The sequence below is a fragment of the Aythya ferina genome (assembly GCF_964211825.1).
Source record: "Aythya ferina genome assembly, chromosome: Z".
NCBI lineage: Eukaryota > Metazoa > Chordata > Aves > Anseriformes > Anatidae > Aythya > Aythya ferina.
In genome coordinates this window covers 77564071-77583018 of record NC_140299.1, presented here as the reverse complement: position 1 = coordinate 77583018, position 18948 = coordinate 77564071, and the positions used below count along the sequence as shown (strand labels likewise).

Genomic DNA, 18948 nt, shown 5'->3' with positions numbered 1-18948 from the left:
TTTGGACTCCATCACACTGCAAAAGAAATTACTGTTTTGTTTCTGTTGATGTTTCAGATACCTTATTCTTCAGCATCTCCTGGGAACTATGTAGTAAGTACACTTGTATGTGTTTGCTTATTAGAATAGATGTTACATTTTATTTAGGCAAAGAGATGGTAGTCCAGATGTTAAGAAGAACCCTTGTGTATTGGTTGAGAACTGAACAGCTGATCTGCACTTAGTATTTTGTCTACCATCTATGGTGCATATGTTGATGTTTATTACTAGAATCATTATCAGTCTGGTCAAAATTGCCCCGAGTGCTGTTTTATTTCAACATATGTTTATAATAACCAATACAATACATTGTCTTGAATAATAAAGAATGAACAAACAAACAAAAAAAACAACAGCTTTCTTGGAACCACAGTATTGTGTATGCATTTCTGTACTTCTCCAGGAAAAATTCATTTGAAGAATTAGAACAAGCTTTTGTCTCCCCAAGGATATATAAATGGGTCCTAATAGCTAACATTTTAGGTACATTTTTTTTCTTATAATTACCTTCTGGAGACTTTAATTTTTTTTTTCTCCATGGTCTGTTATGTCGTTATTTCACAGACATTGTCTTATTTTATTACGGATTAGTTGTTCACTTTTTCCTAGTCTATACTTGAGAATGAAATAGTTAAAACTTTGTAAGTGTCCAGCATCGGTCAGTCATTCAAAAGACAAAAAAATGCCTATTATCTAACCGGAATTCCATAAAAACATTTTACATAATAACAAAATAGTCTTTGTTGGAGTATGTACTGCTGTTTTCTGTCCATTTCTCAAGAGATTAGCTTTGTTTATGCTTTTTATTTAGGCTTTTATTGTTGTTGTTGTACTTGGAATATTTGTAGTTCTAATGTACTCCTGTCATAGTGCTTCATATATTTTTGCCACGTTCAGTACTGAAGTCAGAGTGTAAGGGGCAGAGAATGTTATCTCCCTTCTGAAGCCATTTGTCATATGTCATTCTTGTTTGCAAGTCCATTGGATTCCAATTTCTGTTGGCCAGTAAGGCTTCCGTAGACTTCTCTTGTGATTTTTCATGTTTTATCATCTGGAAGTTAGACAACTGCTGTGTATTGGCTTAAGTCAACATAAAATGTGAAGCTATTTTGGAAGATGGAAATAGCAAGTCTTTCACCATGAGGACAATATAGAAGCGTATTTTTTTTAAATCTGTTTGTGTAGTTAAAGGTTTCTCTTAATTTCTTCATGGGAAAGATGATTCTGCATAGCAAATGCTGAAGGATGAGTTCAAGGATGAGCTTGTTTTGTTTAGATAAAAGATATTTCTTTATTTTTTTATTTAAACAAACTGCTAAAAAGGTTAAGTTCCTGTTAAGTGTCCATAATTCTAGGGTTCATTTGCCACATCTGTAGTGGGGATGATCTAAATCTGCTGATCTCCAAACAGGTTCTTCTAAAAGATCTTCAGAAAGTTCTCTCTGTTGGGAAGAATGTTTTTGCTAGTTTTGCCCTAGGTATTAGTGATCAGTTACTGTTGCAGATTTTTAATATGGGACATTGGACTTCTAGTTTATTCTAGTTTTGGAAAGGTATGAAGTCCTGAAAAATTAGAAAAGGACTTACTATAGAAATTAATTTTAAAGAAGCAAAACTAAGTAAAATGCATGATGTACAATAGGACTCTGTTAGTGTACTCACGTCAAGCCGAAGGCTAGCTGGGATAAATTACTTTGACACAAAAGGACATCGCCACATTTCAATGCATAGAGAGAAGGGGAGGAATAAGAGTAACAAGTTCATTTTGCTTCATTCACTAACAATGATGAGACCGAAGCTGGAATGTGCAACACTGAATGCATTGATACATCTAATATGCAACATTGAAGGAAAATTAAAATATATGCAAAAATGCAAGAGAGAGACACAAAAAAGTCTGAAGTACTGGAAAAAATCCTGAGCCTCTGAGCAGATGTGCTCTGCGGACTCCAGCGGTTCCAATGGGAAAGAATTTCCCATTGAAATCAAAGAAAATCAATGCCTGATTCCTTGTCCCCACTCTTCTGAAGTTTGCTACTCCTTCAGATCTGCCACTGAAGTTCCTTGGATGAGTGACCCTCTTCATTCAAAACGATGCAAGTTGATGTAAGCATTTAAAAAAAAAAGGTCTTTGCAAAATCGGTGTGGTTGGCCCAGAACAGGTTAAGGGGCACTCACTCACCTGTGGAGCTCCAAGCAGAGCTGAGGCTGCCTCTCACAGAAGGCAGTGTTGGAGCAGTTGAGGTGGGCCAAGTCCTTTACCAGCATGAGTGCTTGGACTGTGCATGTCTTGTCTCACACTGAGAGAAGTGGCCTTGCTTCAGGGAGGCTCTCTGAGCTTTAGAAAACGGAACACATGAAGACAACCAGATAAGCAAGAGCAGGGGGAAGGAACTTTCAAGAGCAAGACCCAGCATCTAGGGGCTGGTATGGGCTGGAGAGCTCTTAAAAATCTTTTTAGCAAAAGGGTTCATGTTGTGGAGCTACATGCTTTGGACATTTATTCTGGTTATTTTATCAGACAGCTTTTTGAGAAATAATTTCATTATATACAAATACATTCACAGGGAGGAAATACTTGGTACAAGTAGGCTTTCTAAAATGGAAAGATATACAAACAATTAGAGTAAACACGAATTTTAAATTAGATGCTAATAGTAATAGTGAAGAAAAGTAAGTTTTCTAATAAATGACCAGTTAGTGGTTTCTACATTTCTATATATCATGCTGAAAAATACATATAAACCTAAAAAAATCAAGTTAGGGAGCTTAGTGCACAAGTACATGGATGAAGAGTCACAGACTGTGCTAGCCAGATAGTCAGATAATTGATCTAAAGGTCCCTTCAAATTCAGCATCTGTAGCTCTACAAAAGAAACAGGGGATTTTTTTTTCTGATGGCTGAATAAACCTTCCAGACATTTTTGGCAAGCCCAGTTCTAACACTGCTGTTACTGATTCAATTGTAATTTGGAGGGAAAAAGCTTTGTAACTGCTGGAAGTATGAAGTTTTGTTGTGATTATGCCTTGATTTTTGTAAGTTGATCTGTGTATTTCATGGTGGAGCAAGCTTTTATTCTAGCACGCTTTATAAAAAATACTCAGTGACCTTTCTTAGTTCACAAAAAATGGGAGAGCACAAGATAAAGAACTAGTAAGTGGTGTTGTTACATGTAAGGGCAGAGAGGTGTACATATGTTGACTGACTGCAAGAATGTGCTGCTGCTTCTGGGTGAAATATTTCTGTTTCATTTACAATTAACTGTGAGTTAATCGCTTACTGGCAAACAGAGATGCTTGCCTTTGAAGTGTTAAGTATTTTGCTTGAACGAATCTGGGGAGGAGTGGTATCAGTCAGAGGGCTGCTACATTACAGACTTTGATTTTCTGAAGATAGTGTATGTGAGTGTATTATTGCTACATGTTTTGTAAGAAATGTTATTTTTAGTAAATCACTATTTACAGTAAACAGCATCTTTTGTTTTAAATCCAAAACTTGTCTGGATTCTTCCAAGATATCTTAGTGAATTATAGCAAATACCAGTAAAGTCCTTGTAAGCAGACTGAAACAACCAAACCTTTATCTTCGGTGCTGCTGAAAGAAAAAAATCTGCTACTGTTTGGAGCAGTATGCCTGATATCTAAAATACAACAAAAGGGATAAAATATAATAACAGTCATGTAGCAATGGAGATAATCACCTGTTGTTACCAATCTGTGTATTTTTTATTATGGAAAGGAGGGGGAGTTTGTATTTATTGACTTACTGATGTTTTTTGGCCTAGATATTTTTATCAACCTGATTTGGTAGCTTTTCATGTTACTTAGAAGTATTAGTGGATCTGCAAACACAGAAAGCAAGAACTTATGATTCTGTTCTTACTAAACTAATTGTTTGCTCTGATGTTCAGAGTAAAAATACTGGAGACGTTTTTAAAGAACCTTAATAAGCTTGTTTAACAACCAGAGCCATCTGTGTACAGTGTTTATGCATAAACAGATTTGCAACACAGAAATGCCTGAAACTAGGAAAATAATACTCCTTTGTGTTTTTTTGTTTTGTTTTTTATTTTAATCTGTGATTTAGCAGTCTAGGCAAGTCATATGACTGTACCCAAATTTATACAGTCAGCATTATATTGACTTTTTTTTTTTAATCCATTTGTCATTAATTTGAGAAGGAATTGTGTATATGGATGTTATTTCTAAAAATGCAGAATATTATACAAGCTGAATTAAATTGTCTGGGATATGGAGATACCAAGTATGCCTGAAAGCAAAACCTGTCATACAGTGACTGGCCTCTTCTCTTCCCGTAAGACACCGCCTCACTTTGTGCTTAGCAAGCATCAGCTACCATTGTGCCAAGCACAACAAAACAGAAATGCTGGTTAAAAAACAGTGGTAACAAAAGTCAGTTAAGGTTATTAAATATAATACTCTCAAGTCATAGCCCAAATATTTCTTTTGCCTGACTTACAGCATGATGCATACTTATTGACTAATGAATATTCTCAGATCGGTATACATAAGTCTATGACAGAACTTGCTGAGTAATTGCATTGTCTTAATCTGTTATGAGTTGTTTTGCTAATTTATCAGAACAGGTGTATGTTTTATCAGAGTGACTCAGGACATTCATGACAACTTGTTTTCATTTGTACAGTGTTCATATTTTCTGTGGTGTTTTTTCGTCTCATGCTAACTGACATTTTCTATACTCTCTAGGGTCCCCCAGGTGGTGGAGGGCCACCAGGAACACCTATCATGCCTAGTCCAGCAGGTAGTGAAATATTCTCAGAAATAATAAAGGAAAATTAGAAGAGATTTTAGGAAGTACCTTATTTTTTCAGACTTTGATGACATTTCAGACGTTTTCATAATGAATCAGTTAATGAGAAATTATTAGCTTTGTATGTTCTGTATCAGCTTTTTCCTGCTCTTTCACTGTTTTTCTATCCCTGATATGTTGCAGACACAAATCATTGTATCCATGCAATTCAAATCAATTAATTTCTCTGACTTTTGAGCGATCTTTTATTGCATGATTCCAGCAGTAGCAAGGGAAAAAAAAAAAAAAGACAACAGACACAATCTTTTAAGCACACAAAGATTTTGCTGATGTTCTTTGGAATGATCCTGCCAGGTTGGAAATCAGCAGATTTCTGAATCTGGTGAAAAACCCACACAGCATCCTGTGGGATAGACCTGACCAAATGTGGTTCTTGGGCGATGTGTGACTCAAAGGCATGGCTACATCCCATGGCTGTTTCAGCTGACTGACAGCAGGGTCACGCTGGACAGATTGCCCTTCTCTGTCCTGCAGTGAAGGAGTAAGGTCCAGAGGAGCTACTGTTGTGTCCTAGCAGTGATCTGTTCCCAGAACTTCACTGTCCCACTGTTTCCCCAAGGTAAATGGCTTGTATCTTGCAATTCTGACTACCTGGTCACAAAAGATTGTCCACATTATGACTAAGGTTTGAAGAACCAAAGAGGATGGGAGTAGACTCAGGGCAGGCAGCTAGCTTCTCAAGGCTTAAAGATAGTTAGCTAGATGTATGTATTTCACTCCACTGATGTTCTGCAAAGATTCTGTTATGAAAGAAGAACTGCAAGATGTGGAAGATGCTGTCCTCCCCCATGGATGATACCAGAAGCCTGCCAAGATGAAACAAATATGTCTTGTGTAACACAGTATTCAGGAGCTACTCAGACTACTTTTAGCCAAAATCTGTCTTTGCAACTCACTTTCAAGAGGGACCTATTCACCTCAGTGATGTTGTAGCATCCTCAGTCCTTAAGTCTGACATGTTCTTGCTGTCCTCTGCAGCACAAGAGGATAGGGAATTTTCTTATTTGCCATGAAAACTTCTTGCATCAGTATAATACTTTCATTAACTACAATCCCAGGGCTTTAAAATGCAACCCGAGATAAAGAATAGGGCTTCCTTGTTCATATAATTAGTGAAAAAGACAGTTAGTGCAAACTAGTATTTAAAAGTTAGAATTTCATTTAACATAAAACTTAAAGACAGCCCGCGCATTAGAATATGGTCAGTCCTGCAGTTATAGCACCTGTTAGGCTGCCCAAGTTCATTTCAGATAAAGCTTCTGTTGAGGAATTGTTCCTATTTTCAGTTAAGGAAATTCCAAGATGTTTTAAGACTCTATTTTCCAAAGTATGGAAACACTTGGGAACTGGCTACCTGAGAATTTTGTAAAGGTACTGACTTGCCTCTGAGAAAAAACAGTTCCAAGCGTCCCCATGGCCCAGCCACCCCATATGTATTTCTACATGAGACAGCACAGCATAGAGAGAGGCAGGAATGTATGTTTCAGAAGGATCAGGTGGTTGAAGAACTTGCTGTCTACCTCACCGAACATTAAAATAACTTGTTATGTGCTAACTTGTTACGGTACTTTGATAACTTTAGGTTAAAAGCTTGAGTTTCCCCTCTTCTTCAAACAGTATATTTAATGTCATAGTGATACGTTGTGGGCTGTACGTAATAGAATTATTTACTCACAAAGGTTGATTAATACCTAAAAAGCTGCATCGGAAAGGTTAAGAATAGTCAAAGACTTGATTTGAACTACATGTGTACAAACATATTCTTGCATGAGGTCAGACCCCGTTCCCAGTTCCAACACATTTCAGTCAGATACAGGCTTTCTTGCTTCCACTACTTCAGACTGAGAAGTCTACCATCACCTTGTCTTGGAAAAAGATTTACAGCTCAGCATTGACTTTTGTGTGTGCTTGAGTTCAAAACTCTGTTTCAAAGAGATGGAATGGTCTTTTGGAGGAACTAGGTACAGAGTAGAGTACTTAGTTATTCTTTATTCTTTTTGCACATGCAGTGGACGTACTGATTTTCCAGCATTACCAGTATATTTTTAAGTTATGCTGTCTGCTTAGGGATGTATTTAAACTTTTCTTAGGTCATTCTCCTCTTAGTAAGCTTTTTGATTCCATGGCCCAACTCTTGTCAAGTTCACTCCAGAAAGGTTTTTGCTACTAGACAAAGGTTTTGTCTACTATCTGCTGCATTTTCCCTTCTCTTTCTTAGAAGTTTGATGAAGGACTTGGGGATTGTGTGTATTAGCAGATAAGTTGGAGATGAGAATAAAAAATTTGTATCTACTAGTAGTTCTCAGTTACTGGTTTCTTAATTTCAGCCAGACAACTTCTGCATGTCTTGTTCACTACACCTTGCTTTTCACTCTGGAGATGCTGCTCCTGAAAGCACATGTACAGTGGCTGGAGGACAAGGACTGAGAGGCAATATAGCTGTGTCAACAGCAGTGCCCAGTGGAACTCTTGGCAGAATTAATAGCTTAGGCACTACACTGTGCCAGCAGGGTTTTATTGTTTTTGGACTCAGGTTTATTTTGAAGCGTTGCACCACACTGTACCATGAAGTTACATCAGTCAAAGCTGTTCTAAGTGAGGATCTTTGCATAATGCTTTACTGAGTGTGCCTAGATATATACTCAGCGTGCACAATGCTCTAGATATGTCCAAAATCTAACAGACTGACATGGATGAGAATAAACAGTTCTATTTGCTATACTAACTTGAAGTCTGTATAATGAGAAGCTATTTATCATTTATTACAGATGGAAAACAAATTACAGAAAGTATTGATAAGTAAGAAGCTCCTGTTTTATCTTATAGAGAATACTGAAGACAAGTGAAATAATTTGGAACTCCAAGAAAAAGGGTTTATGAAATTAAATAGTTACAGATACTTGGTGATTTATAAACCTTTTAACATTCATACATAGAACTAGAGTCTAGAAATAGTCACTCAGGGACCACTGAAATTATTTCTTTTCATAGCTGTGTTGTGTGGTTGAAATAGATAGAAAAAGAATGGAGTCTTCCTTTATATTGCCACTGTGTATCAGTGATTCAGGCATAGAAATAATATGAATAGAATGGCAAGAACTGTCTTAGGTGAGTAGCTTTATTGAAAGATATATATTAGCACTTAAAATAATCTCTTATTACAGATTCAACCAACTCTGGAGACAACATGTACACTTTAATGAATGCAGTACCACCTGGACCCAACAGACCTAATGTAAATATGAATCAAGTTACATACTTTTTGAATTACATAGCCTTGTTTTATCCAAACCACTACGTTTCCATCACCTATGTTTAATACTAAGTTTTCCATTTTTATGGATGACATTTTAGCTGTTTCCTCCCACCGTGTCCAGTTTAATGTTTCTCAAATCAATCATGCGAATGCATACAGAATAATGAATGGGGGCACTTTTTCTATACAAAAAAGATCTTAAAAACTTTTGCATGTGGATGTGGGGGATGACTTAGTTTGTCACATTGCTGTGCAATAGAATTATTTGTGATGTCATCATCCTAGGAGATGCCACTAAGCATTAGTTTCTGCAGGATTAAAACTTTCATAATAAAAAAGTCTCCACCCCAAGAGAAATGTTTAAAGTGACCCAACATTATGCTATCCTGCTATTCTGTAAAAAAGGATACAATTATTATCTTTAAGAAGAAATAAATTTCTGTTTTAGGCTCAACTTTAGCAGTTCTATTACTGACAAAAATCTGTTTTCTTAGGTAGAACTTGTTTCTTTTCTGATCTCTGTCTATGAGATCAGACTTCAATTTTATTGTATTTTCTGATTACAACCATACTTCACTTAATTATAGTTTATATTGTGGGCCTTATGAAAAGCAAAGGCCAGTAAAACTTCAAAAACCAGATACGTATTTCTAGATTCAGTGATTTTTAAAAAATATTTATAATGTTAATGCCTTTTAGATTTTGAAAAACTAAATTTAAGGTTAATACCTGAGATTGGACAGAAATGGCTCATATTGCAAAGAAAACAGAGAGTAGTCTGACTGTCAGCGTAGATAGGGTGAAATTTGAAAGCTGTTAATTAATCACCTACTTGTTGAAGAAAATAGTAAACCTCAGTGTAACTTCAGTGGGAACAGAGCTAGATCAGCACTAGCAGGTTTGAAAATCATACACAAAGAACTGAAATAAAATATAAATTATCTGTAAATTTTATGCCAGCCTACAGAGATGGAATTCTCAAAAAATCAGGAAGGCAGCAATCAGAAAAAGTGAACAAAAGCAATGACGCTTTTGCAGTCTTCACAAATGACTTTTACTTGACTTTCACATTCAGAGCTGGAACTGTGCACTTTTCCTTTACTATTTTTTTTTTTCCTGGGGAATCTTTTCTTTTTATTAGATTACCTACAAAAATTTGTACAGTAATACCAGTTTTTAACGTCTGATCCTTTTATAGTTTCCAATGGGGCCAGGGTCAGATGGACCTATGAGTGGACTGGGTGGAATGGATTCACATCATATGAATGGATCATTAGGTAATAACAGTAATATTACAAGCATTGTGAATTTTCAATGACCAGTGCTATTTTCTATGTTCTCTGAGTGATGTGGAAGACTGGATATAAAAAACAAGCAAAACCACCACCACCAACAAAAACTTTTAAAAACAAAAAAATGTATACATATCAATAAGAAGTATTAAGATACTTTTAATGCATTTGAATTGGCATACATAACACACCTCTGGAGGAAAAATACTGTGTTTTATTTATATAACAGATATAGTTTTAATCCAGTTATTAAAGCCACCCTGATGATGGCTTAAGACCCATTTTTACTTACCTCTCCTCCTCTTTCAAAAACTTAAGAAGGTGTTACTGTGACATGCTGGTGCAAGTTCTTATCAATTACATGGAAGTAAGTTATTATGTATATTGATGTATTTGTTAAGCTGTTTTTATTCCAACATTTGGATATCCTCGTTTGTCTATATAATTATCCTTCTGTCTGTTAAATATTAGTATTATTATTCCATCCCCACAACAAGCTTCGGAAAGGTGCAAAGACCATGTAGAAGCAGGAGAAGCAGGTTACTGTTTGACTGTTGAGACTATGATTTTTGAAGGACGCATGTCTAAGGGAGAAGCCTTGCACAACTCTACAAATTTCCATTGCTTTATCTGTTGACTGTCCTGGCAAAGTCTTCTGCCTTTGCTCTTTGCTGGAAGGATGATCGACTCTTGAAAGGGATTTAAGAAAGAGGGCAAAGGTAAATAAAATGCATTTCTGCCTTACTCCCCCATACCCACAAGATAAATAAAGACAAGGTATTTATTTCTGCTCATACTGTAACACTAGGGCAGTAGCTGAATGCATTTGTGTGTCTTACTTTTCACTTCTGTCTGCACCAAGCAGTGTTGATGATACAGGCAACAGCAGAGGGAGGACTTTCTTTGGATCTCTTTCCTCTTCTATACCTGTTACCTACCAGCAAGGTTCTCTTTTACACCTGGGAGCTGTCCTGATGCCCACACAGGGCACCAGCAACGTTTTGCTGAACAGCATTTTCCCTTATGGGGAAAAAATACCACCAAGCTAAAATATATTAGGCGGGCAGAAGCCAAGCTGCTACTGTTCCCTTTGCTTCTGTCCCTGAAGAAAATATCTATCATCTTCCCAGCATGGACACAGACCAACCTCAACTCCATACTGCAGTTAACAACATTTAATTCCATACTACCATGGTGGATGAAGATCTGTCATTCATAGCCCCAAAGTTGGAGATTTTGAGACAGAAATATAAACAAGTGAAGCGAAGGGAGAAATTCAAAAAGTGTATAACAAGATAAACTATATTATCGAAACTCATTTAGCAGATATATTCTGAATGATTAAAATTCAGCAGTATACATCTAACTCCTAATAGAGCTCTCTTTCTTTTTTTTCCATTTTTCCATTTTTTCTTTTTTGTTTTGATTGGAAGGCAGGTCCCTGGAATTCCTAGATTACTTTGCATAAGGACACCTTGTGATTTTACATCCTTTCTTTACATGTTACAATCCTAAAACGGATTGTTGCTTTAATTGATAATGATGCGCATTATGTTCAAATAAGTGAGAATCTGTGTAAAAGGTAATCACATCTTTTTCTGTCACTTTCCATACCCTGAGAATTATTTCTTAGCTAAAAGAAAAATTAAAATTGAAACAGTTACGGAAGGATTTTGTGTGTTCCTAGCATTCACTTAGTTACTTTCTCCAGTGAAAATGATGACATATTTAGTCAACTTATCTATGCCTTCTTCCCAAGGTTAATTTCATATCTGAAATGAAACAGTTCATCTCAGAGAGGAGGGCTGGGAAAGATCTTCTGCTTTTGTTTCTGTGCAGCGGTAGGCAGCTTTGTCTCACAGTCAAAGGTATCCATTGGATGAGCTTCATGTCGAACTTCAATTTCTTTCACCACAACTGTTCTACTGGATGTCTGTACATAGCTCTCATTGTTAGAAAGCAAACTTTTGCTGATTTCCATCAAAATATTTTCTTTTGGCTTTGACAAATAGCTCTTCCTCTCCCTAACATTTATGAATATGTTGCATTTATAGAGAGACATCGTAATCCTTATCAATCCTTATTTTTTGTGTCTACATGTAGTGAGCCATTTCAGTCTCTTCCTTTTGTTTTTCTCTGATGCTCTTCTAGTTTGAATGTCTTTCTTGAAAATAGGTGGTCAGAATTGTTTACTGTCTGTTGCTGCTAAAAATGCCTGTAGTGATACATCTCTCGTAAAATATTTCCCTTATTCTTGGCTGTACCCAAGTGAGAGTTACAGCATGTGAAATATATATATATATCTATATTTTCAATACTCTTGCCTTCATTGTATTTAAATTTATTTGGTTTCTGTTATTCCAGCCCTCAAGATCATCTGATTCTAAAAGATAGTATCATCAGTGTTTATAATTAGAAGTTAGTGTCATTTCATCCAGTTTCAGAAACCAGTAGGTTTCTGCTCTGGGAACAAAGATATTCATGAAACCCTCCCAGCTAATGCTAAAAGATATTCCACTAGATCACTGACTAGAAGGGAGTTCTGAATAGCTGAAGTTCAGTAAAATAATGGTCTTTTTTTTTTTCTTTGTTTTTTTTTTCTTTTTTTTTCAGGAACATTAACCTCTACTAGTCATCCATATTTTTTCCCTTAGTCTTCAGCAACATTTCCTATAGGAGTATGTACCCCAAATTAATTTCACTATTTGTACCCTGCCCTGGGTAAGAGGACAGGGAGATTCAACATGCTCTTTTTTGAGTTGTGCCAGGCTGTCTCACCCTAGTAGGATGCCATTCAAATAACCAACACAAATCAGAAATATGTCCTTCATTCTTTTCTTCCTTTTTACATGAGGTGTGTACACAGGACTAACATTATTCTATACCTACTGTAATCTTTTACAAAGAGAGTCATTGGGAAGGAAAGGAGATAATGCACTGTTATGTTCTAACATACTGCTGTCACATTATATATTTAGTGTGGAAAAAAAGCTCTTCAATTAATTTCAGCTCAAAACTAATTGAATAATTATCTATTTTAATTTAAGGCTCAGGAGACATGGACAGTATTTCCAAAGTGAGTACCTAATGAAGTATTTGGAATTTTTGGAATATTTAATTCTAAACATGGTTTCTGTGTTTTTGTTATGAAGCATTTTATTATGTGTCTACATTTTCTGCTTGTCAACTCTTTGGAAGCTATACAGACAGTATTAACTGAAAATTCAAAAGCAATGTTTATGATCAATAGGGAGTGTAAGTAGAACTATTTCTTACTGCATAATAATGCGTATTAATTTGTGTCATTAATACTTATCCGGTTCATAATCTGATTGATCATGTTATAATCTTCCATACTGTTAAGACAAATGAATATGGTTCTGATAATCAATTTTAGCTAAGTTTGGGAAAATGTCTTTAGGATGTTACTTTTAAGCACTGCATGATTGCTTTTGTTACCTCTGTAAGGCATGGTTAATATCTTAATCATTATTCTAAGTCCCTAAAAGCTAGATTAAAAAGTAGTTTCAGAAGCAGCACTGTTTTGATTTCACAGCCATTAAATAGTATGCTCAAAACGAATGTGAGTTTAACCTGCAGGGGTTTTGAATTTACAAAAATAATATTGTGCTTTAATGTGCCGCTTCTTCCATAAAAATAAAACTCTACTATGTATGTGATCATTATTAATTTAGTAACTTATTCAAATAAGGAATTAATGAGCATATTTGGTATTGATAAAGTGGCATAAATCTGTCCCTGCAAAATACTATGTTTTGTACTCAGCATTTTCAGGCATAACTGACTCAAACTAATAAATACATCACTAAAACAGTCTCCCTGCACTTACGTGCTTTTGATCTACAAATATAGAAGAGGATGAATAGATTGTTTCAGATAAAATTCTGTAACTCATTCTTTTGTTGCAAAATTCTTAACAGTCTTCCCAAAAAGGAACAGGAGTTTGCAGTGAGCATATGAACTGCCTGTGCATTTTGTCTGACTGAGGACTAAGTACCACAGCGCTGTTGCAGGATCACTCTCAGTGCAGACTGTGCCACTTTGCACCTGTCTGCACATGCTCTGGGCATGCTGAGGATGTCGATGTAGATGCACCCTCAGGATGGCCTTGAGCTACGATGAGACACAAACATATGAGTCAGAAAGGAACAAAATGTTTGCCTAAATTCACATGGGTTGACATAAAAGTTTGTAGTGTGAATTGGCTGAGAACACACTCTCAGATGTTCAAAAGACTGGAGTCATTCTTCAGCTAGTGGTACCTATTTGTACATCCAAAGTGGAGGACAAGGACCCTGAACAGTTCCCAAGTTTTGGTCTTCGTGTGAGGCTATGGGAGATGTGTAGCTTGTAAAGTGTACTTAGGTGTGTATCTTTGTGTTCTGTGCTGTCTGTAATGGCTTTGCAGCCACTGCCAATATAGAAGACATAATCTTGCATCAGGAGAAATTCACCACAGGTGAACACTGTCCTTTCAAAGTTGCGCAGGTGGTTATGGCCTTACAACAGCCCTCCCTTGCCTTTGGTGGAAAGCAGGATCTCAGCAATATGTCTCGAAGGCTGTTGCTGCTCCTGTGAGGGAGTAGCATCTATAGCAATGCTATGTGTTTGTAAGTCTTCAAGATCTGTAATGTTTTCAGACCCCACAAAGAATAAAACAAGGGACCAAAATGACCATGTTGCCTTAGCTGTGCTAATATGTGCAGTGATGGATTCAATGATAACAAGTGTACAGCACTTTAAAAATCATTGTCCCTATTTTTTCAGTATATTTTGTTTTGCAAACTACAGCATTTTTAAGAAAAAATGAAAAACAAAACAAACAATCAAAAAACAACAAAACAAGCAAAAAATATGTTAGTTTGCTATAGGATTATTTTTAAGGGACCATATTCAATCCAAAGACATTAATCAACAGCATGTGTGCTAGTATGAGTATCAGGTATTCTGAAAACCTGGATCCAGACACTTACCTGGAAGTCTTGTAATCTGTTAACCTTAATAAATGCATCATGCAAATCACATTTGATGCATGTCTTTTTGAAATAACTGAAAAAAGGTGTTTTGGAAATAGCAGAGTTGTACTGTTGCACCATTCCATATAATGGCTTTTAAATACCTTTTTCTGAGGAGGCCTGTCCAATATGCAGCCTTTATTTGTACTAATAAAAATGTGTGGGCAGAGCCTTGTGTTTTGCATTTATAATTTCAGGCAGGTAACAGTATGCAATACTTTTGAAACTAGATTGGAGAAGTTCTGTTTGCAAGGCATAGGCAATGTCAGGGGTTGATGCATGGAAAATAATTACATGGCTGCCTTCCAGTTTTGTACCAGTAACCAGGATTGTTCCTGCTAAGGTAACAGTCTCCCTGCTGGCTTTTTCACAAGTAGATTTCCAGATTTCTGATTAATGTGACAGGAATTGCTCACTGGAGTTAACAGAATTTGGAGTGGATGTTATTGGATGCTCAGTTACAGGCATTTTCAGTGGAGTAAAATGCACATTAGAGGAGCTGATTGTCTTTTCCCACGAGATGCAGGAAATTAATCCAGTCTTGGTAGTATCAATACAACTTATGGAATTCAGAGCTACATTTTCCATAGAACATTTTACTTTAATTGGCTGAGTGGCAAAACATGAAGTTTTTACGAAGTAGATTGAGATGGGGGAAGTAAATGAACTGAAATTATGCATATTAAATAAACATTAATAACCAGTGTTTCTTGCAGTGCCCATGGAATTTGTGCAATCATCAAAGAAAGAGTAGCTTTGGAAAAACTCTGCTAGTGCTACAATGTGAAACCCCATACTGGCCATAAAAGCAGCCCAGGGGAGTTGCTATAAAAGTATTTATGTCAGGAATTTGAACCTTTGGGGCCAGCATACTGTAGCGATTGCAGAATTTCAAAGCTTTGTACTACACAGAGCAAGATAAAATAGGGGTAAATCCCCAAGGAATGAACAAAAGTACGGGAGCATCATATAAAATAAATGTGACAAGACCTTAGTGGATTTTAAACTTTATATTCATAGATTTTAAGGTCAGAAGGGACTGATATGGTTGTGTAGTATGACCTCCTACATAACATAGGCAACAGGATTTCCATGAATTAATTTCTGCTTCAGGTACGACAGCTGTGGTTGTTGAACTGAGGCAATAGTTTTCAACCTTTTTCAAGTTGTAGATCCCTAAATACTTGCTACAATAACTCCACTGAAAAGCACACTCAATTGTCTGATGTTAATTAACTAGTTGAGTTTTCAGCTGTCTTTGATGGACCTGTTGTTTATTGATTCCTGGGGATCTGTTAGAACAACAGTGAACTAGCTGGTGAAGGAAAAATAAAGGGCAGGGTCTTGACTTCTGTAAATGTTTATTTAATTAGCATTTCAGATGTTAAAAACAGTTATGCCTGCATGTGGGCTGTAAAATTAATTTTTTATTTAATCTATAGTTGAAAATAAATGCACAAAGCTGAACTCGTAAACATATTTGCCCATTCAGACTGAAAATGGTGATCTTCCCTCAGGAGTATGGTAAAAAATTAGTGTCAGCCCTTCGCTAGCCATGCAAAATACATCTCAAAGCAGACAGAGTGTACTGCAATCAGAAAACTCTGGAATGTGCTACAGCACTTAAACTTTGGGCAGTGGTCAAAATGGAGCTTTTTGATTGCCAATAGTAGCGTGCAGAAATAGGGTGTGAAGGGAAAGAAGTCACAGCTATCACATTTTCTGTTCAGTGAGCTCTCCAGAGTACGTACATCCTGTGACTGGGCACCACTGAATGGAGCCAGGCTCTTGTCAGTGGTGCCCAGTGCCAGGCCAGGAGGCAGTGGGCACAAACTGGAGCACAGGAGGTTCCCCTCAGCACCAGGCAGCACTTCTGTGCCGTGCGGGTGGCTGAGCACTGGCACAGGCTGCCCAGAGGCTGTGGGGCCTCCTCCTGGGGGATCTCCAAAAATTACCTGGACACAGGCCTGGGCGCCCTGCTCTGGGTGGCCCTGCTGGGACCAGGTGGCCTCCAGAGGTCCCTTCCCACCTCGGCCATTCTGTGATTCGTGTGATCTCTGAAGTGCCAGTGCAGGATGTATATAGTCTATATACACTATAGCTGTGAGGAAAGTACCAAGGAGTTAAGGGAACTTCCCTTTAATTTCATCTCTCCTATTTTTCATTCAAAGTTTGCCCTACTGCAGACTTAGTTGCACTAAATGAGGAGTGTCTGCAGGTGTTTCAAAGTGCAAAATATATATATATTTTAAAGAAGCCTCGTAAATCCCTTTGCTAACAGACATACTATGTTAGGATTGTAATTGAGAAAAAAAAGAAGAAAGGGACAATTCCACTCAAGATCCTTACAGTTGTTGTTTGATCACATTGATCAAAGACTCTATTTGCAGTTACATTTTGTTATTTTGCCCATTGACTGCACTGAGTTTGTGCTAAGTTTTTATGACATACCAGACTTGCATTTGTATATGTAAAATCCAACAACAACACAGCATTCAGTTTCTCTGGATCAAAAAGATCAAGGGAAGAACTGTGACAGACGTCACAAACATTTCATAATGAAGTTCTTGGCTTCTCCCCCCCATTTCCCTGGCTATTCCTTTTTCATCACAAAACCTCTGTTAATAGGAGTCTTAGCAGTGCCTCTGTTAATAGAAGTCTTAACAGTGATGGAAGGAGAAGCATCCATGCTCCAGGCATGGCAGGGTGCCACAAATCAACTTTGTAAAAATACCTAACGAATTGTAGTGTCTACTGTAATCATGTATTAGCTGTTGACTTGGAATAATTTCTGTGACAATTATCTAGTTTCACCCTTTGTGTAAGTAACTGAACCTTGAAAGCATTTTCTGAACCGTGTAAAAGTGATTGTGTAGTATTTCTATAAAGAAAAAAAGGAAAGACATTTTTCTTCAGAAGCCTTTGTATTGTTATTACCTATTAGCATTTCAGTTACACCTAGGCACTAAGAAGGTAGATTAAAGAGTTTATTGCAATACGCTCTGCAAGCAAATGGAAAAAGTACAACTGCTCCTGAAAAGTGTTTACAAGCCCAATCCAGGGGCTGCCTGTTACTCAGGGGCATTTAATCTTAACTCTGCTGTGCCTGTAAACTCTGCATTAACTGCTTTCAGTGAAGTGGCTTAGCACCTCAAAGTTTGAATACCACTTGAAAACTGCTTGTGAAATTGTATTTCCATCGACTAAGCACTGTGAGCAAAGACAGAAGTCCCATTATGTCAAGACGTGCTCGTAGACTTCACTGAACTTGACCGTGTGGTTTAATGTAGTGACAGAGTTTACTCTTAGACCCGATGAAGTCATTTATAGCTTCTCTTGACTTCCACAGAAGATGCTGGCTGTAACTTTAAAAACAAGAATTACAGATAAGAGGTGTTACTAAAATTAGTGACTGAAGCACACAGAACTCAGCAGAGGCTTATCTTTTGTCTTTGTAAATCCCAGTGCATTGCACAGTACATTTTACTGCTCTACATTGTAGAAATGAGCTGGTGTCTTCAATACTTAATCTGTGTTTTAAAATCTTATTTAACAGAACTCTCCCAGTAATATGAGCATGAGTAATCAGCCTGGCACTCCCAGAGATGACGGTGAGATGGGTGGAAACTTCCTAAACCCTTTTCAGAGTGAGAGTGTAAGTATTTCTTTATAGAGTTGTTTTACTTTGGGAACCTTTGTCCCTGCTATTTTGTTAAAAAAAAAAAAAAGTTTTGCAGTGTACTTGCAATTCCCGTGCCTTAGGTGTTTTTTTTTGTTTGTTTGTTTGTTTTTACGAGCTTTTAAAATTGGAGTATTAATTTACCAAAATTATTTGAAAAATACTACTAGAAGTTGAGCCAAAATGGGTAAATGTGGGAGGTGTAGATCTACTGCAGAAACTCTTTTTCTAGATAAAGAGGTGCATTGTCAATGAAATTTAGATCTGTCAAGCAGTAATAATTATGGCCTATGTATTCAGTAATGCACAGTGGGCATTTGTCAGACGCTATCTGAGCAGCCAAAATACACAGAGTTGACAGATCTTTACATCTGAGTGTTTCAATTTGTGGTTGCCCAACCTTTGACTCCTAAACAATGTGTATTGCACTGCAGGAATATCTTTTAGGACAGGATTCACACTGAAGTGTATAATTAGAGCACCAGATCCCATATTCCAGAGAGGTAGAGATTTATTGGCACTATTAGAGACAGAAAAGGCAAAGGTGCCCTCTAGTGTTCATTCTGGGACAAATGATGTTCTTTAAAATGGAGTACGCTTGAGGCAGCAAAACATGGTGTGCAATAAATTACAGAGCAAGACCAGTATTTTCATACTCATGTGCCTGAAGCTGGGTTTCTAAATCCACATTTAGGTTCCTAAATAGAAGTGGCCTGATTTTTCAGAAGTGCTGAGTGACTTCAACACTTCTATTCTTTTTGGAAATCACTGCTGCCAGAAGTGAGTGCAACTTA

General features: G+C 36.9%; 1 protein-coding gene across 11 annotated transcripts in view; it reads left to right on the top strand.

The window, feature by feature from the left end:
• Window positions 1-18948, top strand: part of SSBP2 (single stranded DNA binding protein 2) — a 188625-nt gene that overhangs the window by 153905 nt on the left and 15772 nt on the right. For 5 of the 11 annotated variants that reach the window (XR_014687464.1, XM_084505179.1, XM_084505177.1 and 2 more), the window contains 6 exons: window positions 58-93; window positions 4768-4822; window positions 8056-8126; window positions 9346-9424; window positions 12487-12515; window positions 18032-18130. Coding sequence is in view for 10 of the 11 variants with exons in the window: in XM_084505179.1 (XP_084361305.1) it covers window positions 58-93; window positions 4768-4822; window positions 8056-8126; window positions 9346-9424; window positions 12487-12515; window positions 18032-18130 (369 nt within the window). In the remaining variant the exon portion in view is untranslated. Of the gene's footprint in view, window positions 1-57; window positions 94-4767; window positions 4823-8055; window positions 8127-9345; window positions 9451-12486; window positions 12516-18031; window positions 18131-18948 lie in introns of all 11 variants that reach the window. The other 6 variants (XM_084505180.1, XM_084505178.1, XM_084505176.1 and 3 more) reach the window with 3 other exon arrangements.